This window comes from Rhopalosiphum maidis, chromosome 2, assembly GCF_003676215.2.
Source record: "Rhopalosiphum maidis isolate BTI-1 chromosome 2, ASM367621v3, whole genome shotgun sequence".
Lineage (NCBI taxonomy): Eukaryota > Metazoa > Arthropoda > Insecta > Hemiptera > Aphididae > Rhopalosiphum > Rhopalosiphum maidis.
The window spans coordinates 66,820,993-66,832,857 of NC_040878.1; the positions used below are offsets into that span (position 1 = coordinate 66,820,993).

Here is an 11,865-nt window from a genome sequence, read left to right on the forward strand (position 1 = left end):
GCGCATCAATAAAATATTATATATACATAGATTGGGTTATGCGTGTATGCGTTTTCTTATTTTGGGAAAGCGCAGAAAAGGGTTTCGCTGATGTAATTGAAAAGTTCGGAAAAACAGAAAGAAATTCGATTTCGTTATGTATTCAAAGCGTGCATGAGCTCATTTTACATTCAGCTCGCATGCCAGACATCTTCGGTTGTCGAATGTGCTCACGCACGTGTTATAAGCTGATTTCTATACCGCTTTCGAGTAAATAACTTTTCTATTTTAAACGTTTGCTTGGTATTTTTCACGAAAATTGCTTACATTTTAATTATTTTAAAATGTGTAATATAAATTGTTTCGAATTGTCGCAAAATATAAAAACAATACTAACAATCGAATTCACACAATATATTATAGTCCAGATTGCTTTTCAGGTATTAGCTGTTATTGTGCATGTGAATGTCAATATAATAAAAAAAGTATACCGGCGCAGAGAAACTGTATAAATATTTTAAAAAATGAGGATGGGCATTGATAAAATCGTTGTATGTACGAATGTCACTGTAATTGAATAAATAATGGTCAAATTACAAGATGTTCAAATAATACAATCGATCAAGAAAGTAAACGACACGGCAATCCCAGCAGGGCGATTCGGGCGTAAAAGTCGTCTTTTATAATATCCATACATCTCTAAATATTACCAATGGTGTGTATGTTTGTAAATATGTATTTATCTATATATAACATTAACATTCAATGTGACGTTTAAAGGGGAGATGAAAAATAATAAAGATATACGCGCGATAGTGTACAATATTATTTTTATAGATCTTTATATATAGTTCCAAAGTTTACTGAAGTGTTTTTAATACGCTGCGATTCAGGAACAGTAGTGGGTGTGGGTTTGTATAAGGATATAGTAGAAGTTATGCTAACGGTCATCGATGTATGGTAAAGTCGTCTCGGGAAGTAATCCTGGAAAAACAAAAGCTGCCCAACTGAAGTGTTTCGGGTGGTTGTCGGCGTATCGGTGACAGATGGGCGGTAGAAGGGTGCGTGATGTCGTTGTGTGATGGAAAAATAACAAGCAGTCGTCGAGTCGAAAACATTTTTTCGGTAATGGAAAAGTAATCCAATATGTATATGCTCGGGCAGCAGAGAGGGTTAACGTTATGGGCTGCAGACGAGACGAGGAGGAGCTAGCGGTGAATATACCAAGTTGGTGTACGGTAGTAGAGTAGTAGTAGTAGGACGAAGAGGATGTGGTATTGGAGACAGTTGGTCGGGGTCAGAGCGCGGTGGTAGACACGAGCGTGACGTTAACGAAAGACAAATCATGCGACAAACGGGTGACAGGTGAAGGTGACAAATTACCGCCGCCACCGACTGCAGACGTCTCGTCGACGCGGTGGCGGAGCGCTCTCTACGGTAGTCGCCGTTAATTAATATTATTTTCGGACAGACCTCTTGAAGCGAGTGTATAGTAATATATTATTCTATATAAGTACTGCATATATACCACTTGCGATACTGGCTATATTATTATTGGCAGATTTGTTTTACAGTCATACATATTACATATTATATTATAATATATACAGACGTAGATAGAACACGTCGGAAAAGGTTTGATGGAGTGACACGAGCGCTCGGGTTTAGTTCAAACTGCTAAAAGTTATTTCGTTTTAAACAGAAAACTTCATTATAAGTTCCTATATAGAGTAATGTATACGATCACAACTGTGTGATTTATATATATTTCCACGAGATGACGAGTGTGTTATATCAACTGAACAAAAATAAAACAATTCTACGCGTGGCATGACTTTTTATTCTTCACTTTTCTTAAAATATTACTTACACGGGGTTTTATTTATAACAAACCACATAATCATGGTCCACCACGTAACCGCCTCCTCGCCTCGCCTCGAATGACATAGAATGGCTTCGGAAGGCAGTCAACTTTAAGAAATACGTTCTTCGCCACGCCACTGTAAAATATAATAATGCTATATAATATGTGCCGTGTAAATATTTACGTTTGCTTTTGTTTACCTTTCTAAATATTATTTTATAGCCCAGTCAAATTAGGAAAAAGTTCGGAACTAATTCCACGAAAGCTGGAGTTTAATTTTTTTTTTAGATCATACCTTACTTATAAACATACTAAAAGTCCTGACACCTACCCCTTGTGCGTAGCCCCCCACCCCTCTTCAAAGGGTGGCGCACCCCTTTCACTTGTTTCGCTTATAACTCGTTAGATTTTTAACTTACGATAAAAATACCCATGACCAAAATTAAAGACCATACAATTTACCATAGACTTGTGCTACTTTTAATATATATATGTTGCGATAAGTGTTATTTTTTTAAAAAATATAAAAAATAATTTTTTTTTATCTTTTTTTTTATTGTGTTTTAGCCAAAACCGTCAATGATACGCTGAAATGACCTATGACAAAAGTTAACGAGCATATTATTTTACATAAGATAACGTTAAATTATTTTAACAATTTTAATTAGCATAAGTAAAAATGTTTTTTATATAAAAAGTGACGATGTAATTGAACAATTTGTTGACAATTACAAAATATAAGAATCAGAAATCTAATTACAATATACTAAAAAAAAAATGTCGAAAGCTGAATTTCGGTATATGAGCAGTTTATACCTTATTTATGAACATACTAAAAGTCTTGACACCTACCCCTTGTGCGTAGCCCTCCACCCCTCTTCAAAGGGTGGCGCGCCCCTTTCACTGTTTTCGCTTATAACTAGTTAGCTTTTCAACTTACGATAAAAATACCTATGACTAAAATTAAAGACCATAAAATTTACAATGAAAATACATTATTTTATTTTACATACATATTTATAAAATTGAAATAAAAAAAAAGTTAATTATGAAACTATTAATTACATACAGTAATTTATAAAATATTTACAAAAATTGGAAATTATACATTTATTTTTATTTTTTCAGACTATAAGCTATGAAGTTAAATATAAAAATAGTGTTGGGTTTTGGGTCCTGAAACAAAATTAATTAATATACTTAATATTTTCATATTTAATTATTTAAATTATATTATGTATTGAATTATTAAAATCATACAGTACCTTATTAATTATATTATGTGGGTCTAATTTTTTTTATTGTCGGTGTGTTGGTTTCTTCTTTTTGATTTCCAATTAAAAATATTTCATCGATATTGTCCTCAAAGTTGTCATCAATATGGTCCTCTTCTACATCATCTATGATCGGTTGCTGATTTAAACATGAACCTCCGTGACAATGCTTGCATATAACCGAGCATAGCAATCCTGCTTTTCGACAGCTACAATTTTGTTCACATGTTTTTGCGCAGGCACAACTGATCACTTTTAAAAGAGTATCCGGCGCTGGTGGCTTTTTCGTGAAAACTGGATTTAGTTTGCCATTATCTTCTTTCCATCCCCAATTCTGTGGATTTAATCTATTACCACGCCACAACTGTATTTGCAAATACACTCTATGTAAATGTTCTCGTGCCGCATCGATAGTAGGCGGAAGTCTAGCTAGTTGTACTTGTTTTTTGTTGGAAGCTGCGGTTTTGTGAAAAATATGATGTCTTAAATTATTTAAAGATGTAATATGGGCTGGAGCTTTATATAATGCTAAAAGATATTTTTCTCCAGCACATTCAATTTCTTCGGGCGATGACGATTCATTATTAAATATTAATAATGAATCGTGTAATTCCGGGTGTTTTTGAACTGTTTTCAGGTGTTTTATTTTGATGAAATGAACGAGCGAGGCCTACAACAATTTATTATGGCATGCGCCAAAGCCACAAATTTATTATCATATTTTTGAGATTTTGTTTTTTTATTTTTACCACAAACTTCAGACAAAAAAAATAATAAGCTCTTTGGTACGTCTTGTTTTACATTATCCATGAATTGATTTGGTGGAGGAAATGAATCGATCTCATAAACAAATGACCTTATATCCTCTCGTATAATAGTAGCTGCTGCTTCGACTATTCTTAACCGTTCTTCTTCTTCATTTGCTTTTTTTGAATTATACCACGCATTTGTTAATACTTTAAATCCTGTATTTTTAAAACACACTACTGCCTTTTTTCCACGGCTCGTTGTAATAATTATATCGTCGCCATACTTATCAATCAATTTATTTTTTAAAGTTTTTTCATCGCACGTTCCTTCCATTTTTTCATGCAAAAAATTTAGACCAAATTGACATTCATTTTCAGATTCTAAAAAATCACATAAATTGGAAAAAGCGTTTGCTAGATCTTCATCTTGTGGTCTCCCTCTTTTCTTATTTTCATCGACTGGATTTGTCGAGCAAAATCTACGTTCACACGATTTATGATACTTCGATTCTTCAGATACCAAACACATCACACTATTCAACCGTTTGAGCACCTCTTTACCCCATTCATCATTTCTTTTGTTCGCTACGTCCATAATTGAGGTTTTAAAATGAAGGGTAGATACTTGTACTATACTATCTCGACGTTCCTTACTCAATTTTTTTTCCAATTCTTTTGAACATTCTTTGTCGCAGAATAAACAATTTTCTTTAAATTTAAATATATAATTTGAACGTAGCTTACCTTTGACAGGTGATATGTTACTCGTACCTTCTTTTTCATTAACATATTTCCTTATGGTGTCTGGTCTTGTGTAATTCTTTCGGCAATCTTTGTGAACAAGTACATTTTCTAAATTCACTAAAGACTTCCATTTATTATCGAATCGCGCTTTACTCGAATTTATAAGATTTGCTATGCCCTTAGCCTTTACAGATACACATTCACTTTCAACACTTAGTTCTTCATCACATATAAAACATAAATTGGCCATTTTTATAAACACTTTCTGAACTGAGAACGTTAATTTAAAAATAATATTTACTCGCATAAATATATCGACTGTAATGTAACAGTTACAGTGTTCACTATTGACTACACAAACATCGACTGTCGACCGTCTACGTATATGCATCAGACACCACCTGGCGAAATACCAGACGCCCTTCGGAACGCCACTACAATCCGAACAATACAACAATAGATCCCCTCAAGATTCAACGTTCACTGAAACCCTGTTTGTGTACACGTGTACTATGGCCGGCTCACCATCCACAACAATTCCGATTCTACGAATTATATCTTTTACAACCATTGCGATAATATAAATAATATAATATACACGTTAATATAATCCAATGACATTATTCATACTGTAAATTTTATAAAATTATACGACTATTTCAAATGTACGACTTACAATAATTAAAATTATTAATATAATTTAACATTACATTATGTAAAATAATATGCTCGTTAACTTTTGTCATAGGTCATTTCAGCGTATCATTGACGGTTTTGGCTAAAACACAATAAAAAAAAGATAAAAAAAAATTATTTTTTATATTTTTTAAAAAAATAACACTTATCGCAACATATATATATTAAAAGTAGCACAAGTCTATGGTAAATTGTATGGTCTTTAATTTTGGTCATGGGTATTTTTATCGTAAGTTAAAAATCTAACGAGTTATAAGCGAAACAAGTGAAAGGGGTGCGCCACCCTTTGAAGAGGGGTGGGGGGCTACGCACAAGGGGTAGGTGTCAGGACTTTTAGTATGTTTATAAGTAAGGTATGATCTAAAAAAAAAATTAAACTCCAGCTTTCGTGGAATTAGTTCCAAACTTTGTCGATTTTTGGTCTAATTTGACTGGGCTATTAATTATTACTACGTTGTGTTGTTATTGTGGTCTTAGCTCGTATACCCGACACGTATTGAATGTCAATGATTAAATGCAAAAACGATTGGGACTATAAGAAAAACTAAAAAATATATCCAATTATCTAGTGGATCTAAATAGAAATACATATACCGTGGCGGATTTTCGCTAAACATTATACAATAGACCAGTTATCCGACTGAAGGAAATATAATAACTTATTATACTACGTATTATAGTCACGTCACTGTAATTGTGATCGAATCGTGTCAATACCTGCAGAAACGCGACTTGCAGGCTGCGTAAGACGAACACTCAATGTATCCCATCATATAAATAAATGTATAAAAAAAACATTGCGTTTCAGGTTCATTAAAATTTGACGTCTGTCCAGTAATCTATGTATGCACCTCCATATACGAGTTTTACCGCTTCATGCCATATGATATTATTATTATTATTATATGATGTAGACCGCGCTCGTATATATGCTTATCCACGCGATTTAGTTTATTCAACGTGCTTTATATTATATTATTATATTATATCGACACGATATCCGAATGTGGACGCGGGGCCAGACGGATAAATCATTAAAACCGTCCGGTCATGCGAAGGAACGAGCTCCCCGTCGAGATTACACCATGGTTATATAATGTTTTCCAGCCCTTCGAAAAACCGTGTAATATTTTTTTCTTCTTCTTCTTCGTCTTTTTTTTTTTTTTTTATCTAAAAGACAAACCGCCGAGTATATACGCGCCGCACGCATCACGACGTCCACTAAAAACAAGTCGTTAAAATAATCGATAGGATACGAAGGCGTAGATTTACGGCGGCATCGGTCTTCATCGCCGTAACGCCCGTCCCCCGCCTTCTCGTTGTTGACCCTAACACTGCGTGTTTGCCGTCTGGCTAAAATGAAACATGTTTGATAAGTAGTCTTACTTGAAAATGGGAAAAAAAACTAAACGTTTAGGACGCTACGTCGTGCATGGTTGTTATCACATCGCTCGCGTAAAACAATGTACACGCGACAGCCGCAAGCGCCGACGCAAAAACTGGGCGTTTGAATATACGAAACGTTCAAGTTGGCCGCGTGCGAGAAAATGTTTTTATTTTTTCCCCCTCATCAAATCGGACGGCCGTTTCTTCGATCGGCCTAATCAATAGTCGTCTTGTGCACACGTAACATTTTATTTTATTATTACGTTCAGACGATGTAAAAGCATCTATTAGACCGGAAATTGTGAAATAAGGAAGTAAAGAAGCTAAGTAAAGTATACAAAAGGTTATTTTTCCGCTTTTCGGTAGTGTAGGTACTTGGTTTTATATTATTACTATGTATGTATGTCCATCGAAAATAGATAGTAATTTTATTTTTTATCGAATATGTACTAAACAAATGGCAGTCGATGTAGTCGCATGCAGTTAAGTATGTTTATAAGAGGTACCCACTATAATATACATATTATTATATAGTATATTGTGGTTCGTGGTTAGGATTTATGAATATTCCCGACGATGCGATGGAGTTTCGAAGAATAACATCATATCGTGACCTAAAAACCCTCAAGGATTATAATTTTTTGTAATATACCTATATATTATTCATTTATATATATATTTATGTATATATTTTTCAGCGTATGTAAAAAACCTGTACAAAAATAATGCGCATAGAAATATTATAGGTACATAGGTATATATTAATATCGAGCGATATTTCAGAGCTAGGTACTTATTTATACACTGTTTTAGAAAACTTGCCAGATACCACCAATGTGTAGGTACCTATCTACAGTCTACACCTATACGGTTATACCTATATTATATTATCATCCGTAGGCTTACACGCACCGTGTCTTTTACAGAAGGCGTTCTTTAAATACGCGCGTGTTATCTAAACTTTATTTTCGTACACCCCGAGCGTGTTTCGTCAACATCGTTCTGACTTTATGGCGCGTATCGCGTACCTATGTAATAAACGTACGCGCGCGCCCACGACATTATAATCTGATTATATATTATCACCGCGCCGCTCTAATTATAGAGCTAGTAAAAGATTAGTACGATAATAATATCGTACGGAGGTGCAATTAGAGTTAGTCTATACGTGTGTAATTTTTAGAGGGGTTTTATCCGCGCCGCATGTGCTGCACAGCGTGCCACGTTGACGTATCGCGTCGTCGCCGTTGCTCTACTTACTTATCAGATCATCCGGGTACAAACACGCGGCCGTGTCTTGTCGACAGCAGCGAGATGAACCGAATATTAATAGGGGTGAAACAAACAAAAAAAAAAATAATAATAATATATAATAAAAAAATACACGTATTTCATAACTCCTGTGTGATGCGTGCGGGGGTCGAATGTCGAGACGAGAAACCACGACGAAAATATCGTCATCTCCTTGTGCTCTATCTCTCTCCTCCCCTCTTCTCTCTAGATACACGTTTGACGATCGGAAACGGGTCGTATATGTATAATGTTATATATACATATGGGTGTGTGCCATCGCAGCACACAACACTCGTGTGTTTCTTAATGAGGTGATCTTTTTTTTTTTTTTACGTAATATAGCACTCGTTTCCATAGATAAATTTTGTTTTTCCAAAAAAAAAAAAAAAAAACACTGAGTTATAAAATTGCAATATTTTTAATTAATTTTTAGAAAAATTTTGTTTTTCATGTTTGACTAGATAATAGTGTATAATTCTTCAAAAAACAAGTTATTTTAAAATGTACAATATTTCGTGTTTAAAGTAAATAAATAACACCTCTAAATACTTTTTTATTATGTATTAATTATTAAAAAAACAATATGATACATATTTTAATTGTTGCTTATGTATCGGTTATATGAATACTGAAATCTGTACCCTTAATAGACGCATCCTCATCATACAGAGTATTCGAGTGCCATCATGCACCCGCATCGAATGACAGTCGAATAAACGTGGGAAAATGTAAAGCAACCAACATATCATATCATATTGTCTTTCGGGAGACCGATGAATTATGATGCGATAATTCAAAGTTCTCGTGAAATATATTTTCTGCTTGAGATCTTTAAGCGTGTTAATCGAGACAGTGGTATTTTTGTATAATGTATATTTTAGTTTGACTTATAAATAAGAGATAAGAATTAAACTAAATGCAAAAAACTTCAGATAAAATTGTATGCCATTCTACAGCCCAATCTTTAATAGTTATGTCTTGCATTTTAATTTCTCAGAATTTTCAATGTTCATGTGTCATAAATATATATATAACATAACATAACATACTGACCCCGGGCGTACATCGTTACACACGCGACACCGTGCGTTAGAGGTGTTTTCCAATTATCTCGAAAATTATCCAACGCGACCTGTCTATGTCTGTCGGCGGCGGCATCCAAATGGTTCACGTCTATAAAGGATAATTACAACAAAGAAATTTAATTACCGCAGGTGGTAAACACGGTAACTCCTTCGTATTATAATCACGATTATGATTATTTTTTTTTATAAACGGAAAACGTCCGAATTTCGTTTACCCCTTTCGGATGAACTGGTGTAAACCGTCAATTAGACCGGGCGGTATCCTTTTTCATTGAAATTGGGAAACACCTCGTCAATATAGCGTATAACCCTGGTTTACCACTCTCTCTGTGTCCGTATAATTACGACCCGTCGCTGTCAGGTATCGTACACACCCGATAATAACAACATTGACGTCATATCGTCGGTATCACAATATAATAATATAATATGATCGAGCAACCGTTTTTAAAATCTCAACAATGACCGGCGAGGCCAAAGGTGATATTTCGTGCGCATTGTGATCGATTTAATTCGACTGTTAAATATATGTATATTATACGTGTACTTATGTTAAATATGTATAATATTATATTAAATATCGTGCTCCACACCGGTGAAAGTTCTCATCTATGTAACTTATATATATATATAATAAATAGGTACTGCACTATACCTGCAATGTTCTATGTTTAAACATGATGTTCATTCGAGTAGGCTGGATTTAATCTCAAAATCGAAATTGTTTTTCGGAACAGAGCGTAATATTGTCGATTCTTGATTTGCTGCACGTACTGTTATATTATTACTATTTTGTAATAATAAACGGAATATTTCGTACACTAACGTACTATGTACTCCATATAGGTACCTACTATATCTATAATATCACTTCGTATCTACCTACCACATCGCCAATGTCTTTCATCTTTATTCGCATCATCCGAGTACGAGTACCTGCTAGTCGACTGATCGTATATTGAAGTAATTTTGATTCGGTTCACACAGTAGTTTTGTATTACAGTAAAATATATACATATGTGTGTGTAAATTCGTGGATATGTATAAGTACACTCGTCCCAACCGTGTTATTAGGAGACGTGTTCGGAGTAGGTACCTTCCCACCAATATACATGTTTATAGTTATACTCTATGTAGGACATTTTATTATATTATAATGCTCGCACCCATTCCATTCCATCTGTGAACAATCGTATAGTGCGTACTCATAGGCGCCGCACAGTGGTACGCCGTCTCGTTTTCGATAAATTAAAATATTTCAACCAGTTCGTCAGAATGACGATGGCTGTTTCCTATATGCACATTTATGTGTAGGTACGTTATACGCACAATAGGGACCACACTAAATCTTTCAAACATCCCCCTAGATGCTACAATAATAACAATAATACCCGGTCAAGAAGGTTTAAAGCTGGATTAAATCACAAAATAAACAAAAGGGTATTTAAAAGCTGAGTTTTATTAAAATTTAAACCGCGTTTCATTTGCATATCACTGAGGTATATGGTATATGTTGTGGAACAGCGCTTAGAAACTTGTTATTGTTTTAACAATACACTCGAAACATGAAAAAATATATATTAACGTATACGGAGCGAGAGAGTGTGGTGTAGCGCACGGCACAAAAAAAGTACTTTTGTATTGTGTATATATTTTTTTTCCTAGAGTGTAATTGACCTTATTTTCCATATATAGAACGTTTGTTTTCCTTTTTTTTCCTTTTCCGTGTCGTAATAACACAATGAGAACGCACATTATTAATACCTGTTGGTCAACACACATAGAGAATTTTACTATACATATAACATAATATATTATCTACTGCAGACACACACCACATACACCAGTGTGCGTGCGTATAATATTATTATTAATAATACAATGAACGAGTGCGCGTATAAAGGGCGCTCAGCAGAGACGTATATGCAAATGTCATCGGCACTTATATATATATAATATATATAAGGATAATCAATATATAGAAAACCGATTTACGGTAGAGCAGCAATGGTGTAGTGTAGATAATTATAATGAGCGAAAAAAACAATGACGAAAACACAATCCTTATTGTCGGCTTGTGTACCTTTATACCTTTAATACTTTAAGAAGGCGACGATTAGAATCTCATTGATCTTTACTTTTGTTATTGTTTTAGATCGTATTATATGAATTGGTAGTTGTGAAGAGTCTGATGGCAAAGCAGCAATGATGTCGATCAATTTGGTTTGGCTGTGTTCCCTACTGGTGTTGTTGGGTTACAAATGGACCGATGCTACAGATCTATGTAAGTACAAGTGAAAAAATAACATTCTTACGTGATAATATGTAATATAAACAATTAATTTTGAGTTTCTTTACGATGACGGTTAATATATATAATATATATATATTTATAGTTGATAATTGGTTATAATCATATAGTCACACATACAATATAATATTAATAAACTAACAAAAAGAACAATAATTTTTAATATACTATATTTATGATTTTAATAAAAAGTAATGATTAATAATATTATTGTATATTTGGTATATTCGATATATGATATTATAATGTATTATAAATACTTTATTTCGAACCACAACGTGTATTCTTGTCTGGCTGCATGATGGCATTATAGTAAAAGAATCTTGTTAACGTACACGCTGATGAAATGCGTGCTATGCGAGAATGAACATTCACTGACGACATTTTAATGTCACATTAAAAAGGCGAAAAAAAATCAATGTATATATTTAAACGACTGAAATGCAAAATTATTTTCCTCTTCAATAAACATTTTATTAGCGAT

At 33.8% G+C, this 11,865-nt stretch overlaps 1 protein-coding gene and 1 long non-coding RNA gene across 2 annotated transcripts in view; one reads left to right on the forward strand and one right to left on the reverse strand.

The window, feature by feature from the left end:
• Positions 1–11,354, forward strand: part of LOC113554348 — an 80,525-nt gene extending 69,171 nt beyond the window's left edge. The window contains exon 3 of the long non-coding RNA XR_003405253.1: positions 11,226–11,354. This is a non-coding gene — a long non-coding RNA (uncharacterized LOC113554348). The remainder of the gene's footprint in view (positions 1–11,225) is intronic.
• On the reverse strand, positions 2,961–5,728 carry LOC113554347. The gene is made up of 2 exons (XM_026958152.1): positions 3,109–5,728; positions 2,961–3,019 (listed from the first exon to the last, which is right to left on the reverse strand). The coding sequence occupies exon 1, from the start codon at positions 4,999–5,001 to the stop codon at positions 3,760–3,762; it is 1,242 nt and encodes a 413-aa protein (XP_026813953.1). The 5' UTR covers positions 5,002–5,728; the 3' UTR covers positions 2,961–3,019; positions 3,109–3,759.
• Positions 11,355–11,865: the final 511 nt, after the last annotated feature.